Here is a 14,219-nt window from a genome sequence, read left to right on the forward strand (position 1 = left end):
CAACTTTGCAAGGCAGCTATGTTTGCACCGTTGCTATGCATGCCGTAGTCTAAGCTACCAGGAAGTAGTGTGTCGGGCAAAATATACTCTCGGTTAATTAACGAGAGGATTGTTGCAGATTCCTGCTAAAATGGGATTTTTCAAAAATCGTAGGTACATACTGCTTACTAAGCCCCTCAAGGTTCGGCATGAGCTCAATGAGACTGTTCTGTATATTTCTTCATGTCATTTTTTTTTTTTTTTTTACCAATCTCGCATTATGTGAGAACTTGTAATAAAAAAAGGAAAAACCATACATAACTGGTGCCGAAACCTTGCCATGGGACTACACAATAAGATCAAAGTATTCCATCCTTCGATAACAACACAGTAAGACCACGGGGCTTTTACAGGGATGCGCAACCCTTTGACACGGAATCGACAAACATTCAATATACATAAACAAGCATAATAGTTACCAGAACTAAGCAAGGTGTGCAGGAGTGCCACCAAACAGGAGGATCTGCCACCCCACTCCTATCGCAACACACCAACAAAGAACACCGGCTTCAAACTCGAATCAACCGATAGAGCACGAACAACATCCGCCACTAGAGCAAGCCCAAACCAGGACAAGCCAAAGTCTAGTAAGAAAGACGCAGGCGACTCGAGTGTGTCAGAACGAAACGGGAAGGCCACCATTACTGAAGGTGTTGCAACCATCCACAACACTATCCGCAGTCGCATCGCCACACCCACTGACATCACAGACTCAAGCCTGAAATAAAAGACCAAGTTGCACAACAACACTGAGAAAATACCCAAACTTTGCCAGAGTCCCAACCCTGCTTCTGCAGCCAACATGACAACACCAACCAGAGCCCTCAAGCCACTCAACACATCTACAGCCACCCATGCCACCTCAAACCTCGCACTCCGAGCCACAAAAACCAAACTTAACGCTATTGAAGACAGCCTAACCAGGCCGTTAAAGGGATCCACGCCCTTGGTTTAGAAGACCACTCGCTGCAATGGGAAGAAGCTTGGCCGCCCTTTGCCCTCCTAGATAGGAGGCGGGAGGGGCAACCTCTCCCACAATTCCAAAAAAGAGGATGGTGATGGAGCACAAAACACCTCCGCCTGGACTTGCCACCGCAATGCCCCCCCCCCCGCCCCCCCCCCCCCATCCCATAACACACACACACAAAACCTTATCAAGTCATGAGGCCTCGCAGACTCAAGAGACAGCAAGCGGCCATCGCTACATGCCAAACCCAAACCCTAACTTAATTCTAGAGGATTGATTTCTTACTTTCATCCTAATACAATCACTCACAATTGTGAGCTTTGGCAAAAAAAACAACAAGATATCCATGTTACTTTCTAGATCATTCACAAAAATGTTTTCTCCATTCCTGAAGATGTACTTGAAAAGGGGGTTAGAAGCTAAAACTCAAAAGCTAAAACTACAATGTAAACCTAAACACAAAGCTTAAAATTGCAATGCAAAAATATTTAGAATGCAAACTAAGAACTAAACTAAGACCTCAAGGCATGCTTTGAGAAAGAGAAGGGAGTCATTCACAAAGAGCTTAGCCAAATGTTGGCTATTGTTAGAAAGAGTTATTCCTTCGATCTCCCCTTTAGCCGTACTCTTTTCGAGTAAATCTAACCATACGTTTTTGTCATGTTTGGAAGGCAATGAATGATCAAGTAGGCGCTCCCAATTTTGGCAAGCAGCTCTAATAGATGGAATATGTCGAGATCCTATCTGGATTAATCGAGAAATCAGGGCTGCGTCTCATGCAGGCTTTCGTCACGCGAGACGCGTTGCAGCTAGGCTCCAGCAAGACAGGCGTGTATTTTTTCAGAGCCTGTTTCAACGCCTACTCGGATTGTCCATCACACCTACTGCTCATTGCACTTCTCTCCTACTGTTCGTCAGACATACAGGTACTGTCGTGAGTTCTCTTCTCTTGTTCTGCTGGTCTCGACAACAGCTATCGGTTGTTTGCCTGTGTCTTTAGCTGCTACGTGTCATCAACCAACTTGTGAAACTATGTGTGTCTACCTACTGCATACGCCATGCACTATTTCTTTAGCTGCTGCATTTGATGGGACAGCTGGGTTCTTAGCCTGTGTCTTTTGGCTGCTACACGTCATGAAGGAAGCTGTGAAGCTGTTGGGTTGTGTGTTTAGGTACTGCATACAGCGTGCAGTATTTGTTTAGCTTGTGCATTTGATGGGGCAGCTGGTGAAGTGATTGCATGTCTGACAGCCATGTTCTTTTGCATTTGTTGGTGCCCTCACTATACATGGCTTGAGAATGGCCAAGCTAAAGTCCGAGGCACGGGGGAAAGGGAAGTAGCCTGTGACGAACACTGAAGGCTGTAATGTTGGCTCCTCGAAACTGAAGAAACCGGAGGCGAGAGTAATGGAAGTGAGTGTCACCATATCTGTTGGTGGTGGTGATCTAGACGTAGGGCTGTTGGGCTGCATGTGCTTGTTTCTTGAAAGAGAAACATTAGCGGGACTATGTGCATTGGAGAGAGGAGGAGAGCTATGGCACCTTCATCTATAGATGGTTATCCGTATTTGGGCAACCTCGTTGATTGCAGTGAATAGGAAGATAAAAGCGTACTTAGGTTGGGCTAAGTTGGCACCTGCAGGCGCAATGGTTTTGTGCCGTGGCCTAAAGCAACACAAGATGCATACGTTTCAGGGCATGGTAGGGTATTGTTTAAAAGACCAGGATGAACCACACTTTCAAAAGGTTGTCTGTAATATAACTACTAATGATGTGAATGCTGGTGTAGAATTGTATAGCTGATATGGTGCCGCTGAATTGAAGAATAGGGTTTGCCTAACACCGACAAACATCTTTGATAGAGCCCTAATGTATTGGAAATTTAAGCTTCAACATCCAGCAGGCAATGACTTTCTGTCTACACTACATATAATGGTGAAGACTGGGAACTACTACCTATCATCATGCTGGATAACTCCTTATCAGGCTCGTGGAATGCATCTTCCATTTAAATCAAAGCATTGTGGAGGTGTATGATATACCCATCCACAACAACGTATGAAGACATTTTGAATATTTTTGTTAATGATGATGTGTATGCGAACACACAATCTCGTGCAGAGTGTTCAACTCCCGTTGGCAAGAGACACAAAGGTATGCTTATGATAGTTTAAGTAGGACTGTATTTGTTGTCGAGTTTTTGACCATGGCCTGCGTCTTTTGTAGTCCACCGAGAACTGTTGTCAATGATTTTGATGTTGAACCTACCATAAGAGATCCGCAAATAGGAGATGATTTCATTCCACTTGTACACCGTGTTGACGTAACGACAGTTGCATAGTCTGGTCTGTTTGCTAGCAATAACATTGTTAGTTTTTACTCTAACCAAAAAATATAAACTGATGACTATTTATTTTTGTTGCAGTTTTCAAATGGATGAAGACGAAAACCGGACGGTTCGGCTGAGTGAGACACAACCTGATGACTCTTTTGCTATGGTAGAAGATGCACGTATTGATAGGATAGAGGATGCTCTTGCTGCAATTTTGAAAGAATTAGTTGGAGATCAAACCACAAACACCCGTGCACTCCGGTCAGAGCTTATTGAAGCGATACGCAATTCGAGGGATACCATCGAGGACTATGCAATCAACGTTGCAGACATACAAGTAACAAAGTTGGAAGAGCAGATTTTCTCATTGGGAAAAGAACTAACGGCTCTGAAAGCGCAAATCAACCGTCTTAATGCAATACTATGTAGGTTTTCAAATATGCTGAATCACAGCTAGAATGTGTGATAAATTCTGGACATGCAATTCGAACTCCTGCCACTTTGTAATAATGTAAATAGAGCTAGTTCGACCTGCAACATGTTTTCAACTTTTTGTCTGTAGAAAATCTCAAAGAAAAATTGACATGATGCTGCTTCGTTTATACAATATACAGAGTCTTTAAGACACTGCTCTCTCTGTCTTCTCTGTGAAGAGTCCCAACAGTTTCTTTGTGCTGCTGATGCCAGAACTGCACTATGCTACACTTCTAATGGCTCCTTGGTGTATGGATGAACACTTAAATGATTGTTCTGTCTGTGAGTGCTTTGCACACTGTCATCAATGTCTCTGCCGTGCTTTCAACAGTGTCAGCACTCTCTTTGCGACACACTCAATCTGAAAGACTAGCGTTCTGGGCACCAAGCGCGACACACACACGCGTGCGAAGAATTTTTTTTTTGTTGTGTGCGTAGAAAGCGACGCGTCTAGGTCAGCAACATCTCGCTTGATTCTGCTTAATGCGCGCCTAGACCCAGTAGAGGTAGAAAATATACCTCTACCTCTACTGTTTGATCATTCATTGGAAGGAATAAGTATGCATAATAAGAACTATACTAAGGTGGTCTTGGGATTCTTAATCTTAGCATTCATGCAAAAGCCCTATGTGCCAATCTTGTGGCTGCACTCGCAGAACAAGAACAGGTGTGAGCTATTATGGCTAAAGATATGATGGATAACTCTAAGATACGGTCAAAAGGTGGTATATGGAAAGGTCTTGAAGTGCACGACAAGCTGCATGCCCCTCGGTGGGCTGTTCTTACACCAAGAAGTATGACATGTGAAATCATTCGAAAATGCAACAGGGCTACGTAGTCCTTAGAATGGGCACATTTGTTTAGATACTTTCATATTTTTATAATTCACTAGTGCCCTTGGATGTTCGAGGTCGGAAGCACCCTTCTGACTCCTTTCTCGAGAGAAGTTGCCAAGAAAATTAACAAAGGTATTAAATGTCTTGGGCAACTCTGGGATTTTAGCAAGTGTAATTGGAAAAGAACGGACGAGCTGGCTATCGAATGTAAACAAGTATGACAAAAAGGTTAGTGATTAGTAAAACGGATTAACAAGGTGTGTTTACTGAACTCTTAGTCCAAGTTCAAGTGGAAAGCTTGGCAATGGACTAAGAACACTTCCTTAAACCTCAAGCGAAGGAAGTGCACTATACACTTTATGTATTCAAAAGTTTGGTTCTCACCATTTGATAAGCAATGGGGCAAGAATTGGTCGGAGTCAAGATGGAAGATAGTTGTGAACAATATTTGGCACCACCATGGCCACATAGAATGAAGATTTTTGTGTGGAATTGATTTGGGAAGACCTCGCTCACCTATTCAAGGAGTGCATAGCGATTTGTGTCCTTTCAAGGAAAATCTCCAAATGGGTCCAGAAAACAGGAAAAATCGAATTCTTCAAGAACGACCTATACTTGGGAGAAAAGATATTCAAGAGTCAAGCGGTATTCATAGTCACACAAATTGTGAGATACTACTATTTTTGTCATGTTTGGTAGGCAAAGAACGGTAGGATATTTGAGAACCCATTGAAAACAACTAAGTTCAGGACGATACTCCAAGAAAGTAGGGAGGGAGACATTGCCTTTGGGGAACAGACTATCTCTAATGAGTGGAGCAAGGCCGTTGGCGTCAGAATGATTGACTCTCTTGGGTGAAAGGGTGGACTATTCACTTGCCATGGGGTGGCTCCCCTTTCAACCGATGCACTGATGATCCAAGGAAGTTATCATGGCTCGGCTTGAGCATATCAAGAACGTAATTTTTTTGCTATGCCAATATAAACTACTCACAATTGTGAATTTTACACAAAAAAAAAATCTTGACATTAGCATAAAACACAAACCCTTAAGTTGTGTTCAAGCAACTAGAATTGGGATCAAATTTAGTGTTTGGGATCATCACAATATGTACGCGTCCTCCGAGTTCTCTAAGAAATGTTTTAACATGTCCAAAAGCTAAATGTACTACGTACCTAGAGGGAATGTACAAGGGGGAAAAAGCTTGAAGTGCACGACTAGGTGCTTGCCCCTAGTCGTGCTTTCCATAGTAGTACAAGGGGTACTACTATGGAAAGGGCTTGAAGTGCACAACTAGGTGCTTGCCCCTCGGTGGGCCGCTCTCAAACATGGGGGTATGATAGACAAAATCGTTCAAAAATGCAACAGGGCCATATCGTTCTTAGAATGGGGAGATTTGTTTAGGTACTTTCATAATTCTATAATTTACTCGTCTCCTTGGCTCTCGAAAGACAGAAGCATCTTGCAGGCCCCTTTTTGGAGAGAAGTTACCAGGAAAATTAACAACAAAGGTATTAAATGTCTTGGGAAACTCTGCAATTATAGCAGGTGTAATTGGAAAGGAACGGACCAACTGGCTCTCCAATATAATTTGAATAAGACAAAAAGGTTATTGATCAGTACAGCTCTAGAATGGATTAACAAGGTGTGTTTACGGACTATGAATCCAAGTTTGAGTGTAAAGCTTGGCAGTGGCCTCAGAACATACACTTCCTTAAACATCAAACTAAGAAAGAATATTGTACACTTAAGTATTCAAAAGATTGGTCTCACCGCTTAATAAGCAATGGGGCAAGAACTGGTGGGAGTCAAGATGGGAGAAAATTGTGAATAATATTTGGTGCCCGCCATGGTCACATAGAATGAAGGTTTTTGTGTGGAAGGTGTTATTGGGAGTTGTGCTGGCTGGGGTGAAGGTATTCGCTAGGGGAACTGGTCCGGATAGATGGTTAAAATGCATATTAGCTAGAGAAGACCTCGCTCACCTATTCAAGGATGTGCCCATCAATTTGAGGCCTACGAGGGAAAATTTGCAAATGGACCCAAAAAACATGGAAAATAGGATTCTTCAAGAATGGCCTATACTTGGGAGGAAAGGTATTCAAGCCTGTCAAACGCTACTCATAGTCACACAAATTGTGAGATACTCCTATTTCTTTCATGTTTGGTGGGCAAGGAACTCTGAGATATTCAAGAACACATTGGAAACATCTAAATTCACGAAGATAGTCCAAGAAAGTAGGGGACAATCGTTGCGTTTGTGAAACAGATTATCTCTAATGAGTGGAGCAAGACCGTTGGCATCCTAATGTTTGACTCTCTTGGGTGAAAGGGAGGGCTGTTTACTTGCCATGGGGTGGCTTCCCTTTCAACTGATGCTATTATGATCTAGGGAAGTTGTCATGGCTCGTTTTGAGCATAACAAGAATTTGTAATTTTTTCGCTATGTCAATATAGTCTACTCACAATTGTGAGTTTTGCAAAAAAACAAAAACTAATCAACCTTGACATGTGCATAAAATACAAACCCTTAAATTGTGTTCAAGCAACTAGAGTTGGGATTATCACAACATGTATGTCGTCCTCCTAGTTCTCTAAGACATGTTTTAACATACCCAAAATCTAAAGTAATTTGATGCAATAATTGAAATTTTAAGGTTTCTAATATAAATCTTCATGTGAGAAGTGCATCTTAATCTTGGACATATAAATGTACTACCTAGAGGATACTACTATGCAGACATGCCCTCCATTATAAGCCGCACACTAGTGCTAAAAAAAAACCTAGGTTTAGTGTAATCCGACCTACAAATTTTGAATCCGACTTAGTGCTCAAAAAACCTAGGTTTAGTGTAATCCGACCTACAAATTTTGAAATTTACCTCTAAATTTATTTTTGAATGTGAGAACCTACAAAATTTTGAAAAAATTAGTGTAATTTGGTGTAAAAACCTTCAAGTTGTTTCACATATGTAGGTTTGCCAAGCTTTTGGAAAAAAGTTTTTTTCGAGCACTGCCGAACACAAAAGAAAAAGAGACCAACCGCATTGCGTGAAATTGTGAATTCATATAAGGATATGTTCAAGTACAAGTGCAAAGTGTGAGAGAGGCCTAGTAAAAGTTCTGCCATACCAAAGTTCTAAACAATTCACTCGGTTCTTAAGCATATCCATGTTATGTTCTGACCTCAAGACGTACTTGAAAAGGGGTTTAGATAAAGACGGGGTGTACTCCAATACCTCTTTTGCTTTCCTCACCAAAATGAGTAAAATATTTCCACCTTGGTATTGAAGATGTACTTGAAAAGAAGTTTAGATAAACAAGGGTTTCTGAGTACAAAAGGTGTTGTATGGTACTTGCTTGGAAAAGGGCCCAGGGGGGTTGTAGCAAAATCGGGGGTGTACTCCACTCCCTCTTTTGCATTCCTCACCAAAACGAGTTTCTGAACTAAAAGTTTAAACATTAAAAAGTTTAAAGCCCAAACCTACTACTACTAGATACACTTAAAATATCAAATAAACCTCCTCCTACTACTACTAGACACACAGATCATTTTTTTTAATAGCAATACCAACAAGTGGAGAGGTTGAAAGTAGATTATCACCAGCATAATTACAAAAAGCTCATGTACACTAGCTAACATACACATCATGTAGGCCGTTCTCGAAATTCTCTAAGAAATGCTTTAACATGCTAAAATCTAAAGTTATTTGATGCAAATGAAATTCTAAGGTTTCTAACATAAATCTTCATGTGAGAATTGCATCTCAATCTTAGAATATAAATGTACTACTAGAGGGCATGTACAAAGGGTACTACTCTGCAGACATGCTCTCCATTGTAAGCCGCACACAAAAAGAAGAGACCAACCGCATGTGGGAGACATGGATGTAGTGCGTGAATTCACATAAGGCTATGTTCAAGTACAAGTGCAAAGTGTGAGAGATGCCTCCTAAAAGATACAAAAAATTTGAGAAAATAGTAGGGTATACAAATGAACAAGACTTTGTTGTGCCATACCAAAGTTCTAATCAATTTCCTCGTTTTATTTTTTCTAGTTTGATTGTTTTAGGCATGTCCATGTTACTGGGCTTTTGGTACCAGGTACTGCTAACTAGACTGTGATGTAGCCACTTGCCCCTCGAGGCTCTGCATGAGCTCGAGACTGTTTGTATATTTCTTCGTGTCATTGTAGCAAAGTCCCAACCCTGCCACAGTGCCCCCAAATGGCCCCCTTCAAGCTATGAGGCCTCGCATACTAAAGAGACAATAAGCGTCCATCGCTCCAGTCCGACCCCAAACCCTAACTTTATTCTAGATGATTGATTTCTTGGTGTCATTCTAATACAAGCACTCACAATTGTGAATTTTGCAAAGAAAAAGACATATCTTTCTAGACCATTCACAACAATGTTTTCTCCTTTCCTCCATATGTACTTGAAAACGGGTTTAGAAGCTACAACTCGAAAGCTAAAACTACAATGTGAACCTAAACACAAAGCTTAAAAATCGCATGAAGGAAGTAGGTGATACAATCGTTAAAAAAGAAAAGAAGAGGCGAATCAAGATAGATGCTCCTGAGGAGGCGCGCGGAGAGAGAGAGAGAGAGAGAGAGAGAGAGAGAGAGAGAGAGGAACTTCTTGTCGAGGGCGTCATCTCATGGAGTCCATGGCAAGGCTGTGTTGCAAACATTATATTTTATCTTAAAAAAATACGACGTTCTGGAACAACTGACGACTGTTGCCCGAGTGGTTAGGTAAGGGCTCACGGAGTCACTACTGCACCCGCCTGAGTTCGAATTCAATTCCTTTTTATGAGGCAAGGTCAATAGACCTATGATAACCTTCAAATGTAATGGAAGGAATCATAAAGAATCTATGATAGAAATGAATATAATAAGAGTAGAGCCAGTAGGCCATTCTGTAGGTATGTGCTAAAAGTTAAAGGATATCATGGTTTTTAAAATTCAAAATTGAAGAAAATATTTCCATTTTTCAAGGCAAGCTTTAATTATGCTAGAAATTTTTTCATGATTTCAGAGTTTAAATTGTGAAATATACACTAAAAACATAAGCCAATGCAAACCTAAACTCAAACCAAAACCTACATCTGAAATGACAAACATAAACCACACAATGCAGCCCTAAAATGCAAACAAAAAATAACACTATAAACTTTCTTTTTTTTGCAAAACTCACAATTGTGAGTGACTGTATTAGTATTCCACCAAGAAATATACGGATCAGCCATCCGAGCCTTGGGAGACGTATGATTACAACAAAAGTACGCAGTAAAGTAATATTACCAAAAGCCTAGTCCTTTACACAACAAGGCTCGCTCTGATGGCGAAGGTTGCCCTAAGCCAATCATCTGAGTTTTGTATTTTATCTATCACATACATTATCTCCCTACTTTTCTTGTACAATCTCTATGAAGCTAGCCACAGAGAGGCCGCTATCAAAAACACGGCAATTCTTGGCCTTCCCGTTATTACTGAAGAAACAATATCTGACAATTTGAGTACAAATTAGAAGTTCAGGACTTCGAAACTATTTCCCACCAAGGCACAAACCCTTTTTGAAAAACCCAATCTTCCACGTTCTTTGTATCCATTTGAACACCTCCCCTGTCAGGTCTCTAATAGCCAAGAAGTTCATGAAAAGGTGGGCGAGGTCTTCGCTAATCAATCTACACCGTGAACATCTCTCGGACCCTATACCACGTGCCTGAATCTTGGCGCCTGTCAGGAAAATCCCCACAGCACCTTCCACAGAAATACCTTCATAAAATGAGTCCAATGTGGATTCCAAATGCTCTTTGTGGTCTCAACCCGTCTAGCTTCCAACCATCGTTTCTTCCACTGTTTGTTCAAAGGGGCAAACCAATCATCCTCGTGCTTGGTAGATGCCCTTGGTTTGAGGTTTAAAGGATTGGCTACTCATGGGCCATTTCTAACCTTTCCACTCAAAAGTGGATTCCCAGATTGGCATCAAAAAATTATCCAGACCTTCTACAACTCTGTTGACATGTAGCTTCTCAGTGCCATTGAGTTGAAACTAGCTAGGCAACCAACTCGTCAGAGGATTTCTAGCACTTGTTGTTTCTATACCAGAAGTAGATCAACCGCTGGAGTCCTTTATTGTTTATCCTTCTTGCAATGTCTCCCCAATAAGGGTTCAAAATTACACCAGCACCTTTAGACACCCAAGGATACCATAAACACTATAAAACTTCAAAACACAAACAATTAAAATGCAAAGTAAACATAAATTGCAAAACACAAACTTAAATTGCGTACTAAAATTTGTAATCCAGACCTAAAAGAAAATAAAATTTAAATATAAGTCTATAACCTACAATTTAGATCTAAAACGCAAATCTACAAAGAAAACTTAAAACACAAAGTTCTCAAACCCAGCTCTAAACACAAACTAAATCTTTTTGTTTTTTGGTAAAACTCACAATTTGTGACCGAATTGCATTAAGCACAACATAAAATTACAAAACAACCTCAAGCCCTGAGGTACTGAAGATTACAAGTAGGATGATCATCGCCTCTCATTCGAGGCTTACCATCATCGGCTTAACAAAGTAAGTGAACTATAGTTCTAGGCTCTACTTATCGCGTGATGACAACACGGCATGGGCAGCCCTAGACCAGTCTTTCGAGTCTTGCTTGCATCCGAGCGTATAGAAATTTACTACTATGCTTTTTGTATAATCTTTGAGAAGCTCGCCACGCCAAGATCTCCTTCAAACACACAATGGCTCCTTGCCTTCCATATACAATGAAAGAAGAAGTACGTGACAATTTGACTACAGAGGAGAAGAGAAAGACTTTCCAAATTCTTGCCACCAAGAAAGAGATCAGTCTTGAAGAATCTGATGTGCCATGTCCTTTAGACCCACTTGTAGATTTTCCCTGCCATGCCTCTAATAGCCTGTCATTCCATGAATAGGTGGGATAGATCCTCACTAGCTATCCTGCACCCCAAGCATCAATCTCTCTCTCTTGAATCTTTACGCCTGTTGGTAAATCTCCCCAGATTATCCTCCATAAAAATATCTTCATAAATTGCAGCTTCCAGATGTTCTCCATCCGTTCTTCCGGCCATTGTCTCCTTTTTAGTTGAGGGGGCTAGACCAATTATTATCATGTATAATTGCATGATATATGCCTTTAGAATGGGGTTTCCATAACAAACTACTTCTAGGAGATCTCAAGGGATTCCACTCGAACCCGGATTCATAGATTGGCATTACAAAATTGTCAAGCTCTATTATCACTCTGTTGACTAACAATATCTCACGTCCATTTAGTTGATATTGTGTTTCCCCAGAGGTCAATGGTTTTACAACTCTTATTGTTACTCTCCCAAAAGTGAGCTAGCTGATTCAGGCCGTTATTATGCATTTTCTTGGAAGTTTCTATCAAATAGGGGCTTTGTGGTGGTCCCACAACTTTAGATATCCAGGGGGACCAGTGCAAGATGGAGTTCTTGAAGTACCTCATTTCTTCCCCCCACTCCAAAACCCCAGCTGCTCTTTTGCACTTCCTTACCAAATCCCTTGAGATGCCCACAAGACTTAGGCTAGACCACGAGGGGGCTATGAGTTTGTCGTGAAACTCTACTCCTTTCCACTTACCACCTATCAAACCAAGTTTAGTTGCATGTTATATATCTTTGGTCATGATAGCTCAAGCTTCATCCTGTTTGGCCAATGAGGCCACAAATTTGGCGTAGCGGGCCTTGGCATGGGCAACTGGGTTAAGAAAATCAATACCTCCTTGGTCCACCGGTCAAGTGACTAACTCCCATTTGGCCCACTACCATGGTATGGAGAATTTCGTGTTGTTTTTTTAGAAAAATCTTTTTACTGGTTTTAAGAACTCTTTCCTGTGACACTTAGCAATCTTGAGAAATGGGACGGTGAAGGAAATATAGGGTAAACATAAACTAATTTTATTTTATTTTTTGCAAAACTCACAATTGCGAGTAGATTATATTAACTCAACAAAAAAATTACAAGTTCCAACCATGCTCAAGCCGAGTCATGAGAGCTTCCCCAGGTCAACCTCACATCGGCTGAGAGGGGATCCACCCCACTACAAATGATAAGACCACCCTTTCACCCAAGAGGGATAGACAAATTGGCTATGCACAACCTTGCTCCACTCATCAGAGTTGAACTGCTTCCTGAAGATCATGACCGCCTCCCTACTTTCTTAGACTATCTTCATAAATTTAGTTGATTCCAATGTGCTCTCAAATATTTGATCGTTTCTTGCCTTCCAGATGTGATGGAAATAGAAGTATCTCACAATTTGCATGACTATGAGAATATCTTGACTCTTGAACACCTTCCCTCCAAGGAATAGGTCATTCTTGAAGAATCCTATTTTCCAGGTTTTCTGGACCTATTTTCATATTTTCCCTACTAGGCCACAAATTGTTCGGCACTCTTTGAAGAGGTGAGCAAGTTCTTCCCCAGATGATATGCATTGTGAGCATCTGTCCGGGCAAATTCCCTTGCAGAGCACCTTTACCCTAGTAGTCAGAATGGATCCCCATAGAATCTTCCACACAAAACCCTTCATCCTATATGGCCATGATGGGCATCAAATATTGTTCACAACTGACTCCCATCTTGACTCCGACCAAATTTTTCCCCAATGCTTATTAAGCGATGAGAACCAATGTTTTGAATACATAAGTGTATAGTACACTTCCTTAGTTTGAGGTTTAAGGAGGTGCCTATTATTAGGCCACTACCATGATTCACCCTTGAACTTGGATTTGCAGTTCGCTAAACATACCTTGGTTATCTGTTCCAGAGCTCTACTCATCAGCAACCTTCCTATCCCATTCAGATTATACTGGAGAGACAACTGCTCCGTTGCTTTCCAATTACATGTGACATGATCCCAGTGTTGACCAAGCTGTTTGATACCTTTGTTCTTAGCTTTCCTGGAAACTTCTCTCCTGAAAGGGGTCACCATGATGCTTCAGGCCTTGAAAATCCAAGGGGACCTAAAAGTTATAGAATTATGAAATTACATATACAAATCTTCCCATTCCAAGGACCTCATGGTCCTATTACATTTTTGAGAAAGTTCGCAGTCATATCCCCAAGTTTGAGAATGGACCACCCAGAGGTAAGAAGCTTGTCGTAGACTTCAAGCCCTTTCCACAAGCCACCTTTCCAGATTGTCTTAGAGTTATTCATCATCTCCTTAGCCATAATATCCCACACGTGGTCCTGTTTTACGAGAACAACTAGAAACTTTGTGCGGAGGGCTTCCGCATGAATGCCAGGATTAAGAATCCCAAGACCTTTTGGCTCCCCTACAATGGGCCGTTGCTAAAGCTAGCCAAGTGCATCTAGAAAGAGTTCTTGAATCCAATTAAGAGATTCTTGTGGAAGAACAAAACTAAAGGCTAAGCTTCCTATGAGTGGGGTAAATGGGAGACCGTTTCCAGACCAGTTGTTCAGTAAACATACCTTGTTTATCCGTTCCAGAGCTCTACTCATCAGCAACCTTTCTGTCTATTCCCATTCTGATTATACT

At 41.2% G+C, this 14,219-nt stretch overlaps 2 protein-coding genes and 1 pseudogene across 2 annotated transcripts; 2 read left to right on the forward strand and 1 right to left on the reverse strand.

Annotated features, from left to right (window-relative positions):
- Positions 1 to 318: 318 nt before the first annotated feature.
- Positions 319 to 1,135, reverse strand: LOC147461482 (uncharacterized). Its single transcript, XM_086501029.1, has one exon. It carries the CDS (start codon positions 841 to 843, stop codon positions 517 to 519), a length of 327 nt encoding a protein of 108 aa, XP_086357155.1. The 5' UTR covers positions 844 to 1,135; the 3' UTR covers positions 319 to 516.
- A 1,170-nt stretch (positions 1,136 to 2,305) lies between these two features.
- On the forward strand, positions 2,306 to 3,795 carry LOC147461483 (uncharacterized). The gene is made up of 2 exons (XM_086501036.1): positions 2,306 to 2,877; positions 3,432 to 3,795. The coding sequence occupies exon 2, from the start codon at positions 3,439 to 3,441 to the stop codon at positions 3,793 to 3,795; it is 357 nt and encodes a 118-aa protein (XP_086357162.1). The 5' UTR covers positions 2,306 to 2,877; positions 3,432 to 3,438.
- Positions 2,561 to 3,301, forward strand: LOC147461484 (uncharacterized; annotated as a pseudogene).
- Positions 3,796 to 14,219: the final 10,424 nt, after the last annotated feature.

The sequence above is a fragment of the Adiantum capillus-veneris genome, chromosome 3 (genome assembly GCF_014529385.1).
Source record: "Adiantum capillus-veneris isolate H3 chromosome 3, ASM1452938v2, whole genome shotgun sequence".
Classification (NCBI taxonomy): domain Eukaryota; kingdom Viridiplantae; phylum Streptophyta; class Polypodiopsida; order Polypodiales; family Pteridaceae; genus Adiantum; species Adiantum capillus-veneris.

What these genes read in the sequence shown, in the direction of transcription:
- LOC147461482 (XM_086501029.1), bottom strand. Translation starts at nt 843, where the DNA reads ATGTTGGCTGCAGAAGCAGGGTTGGGACTCTGGCAAAGTTTGGGTATT.
- LOC147461483 (XM_086501036.1), top strand. Translation starts at nt 3,439, where the DNA reads ATGGATGAAGACGAAAACCGGACGGTTCGGCTGAGTGAGACACAACCT.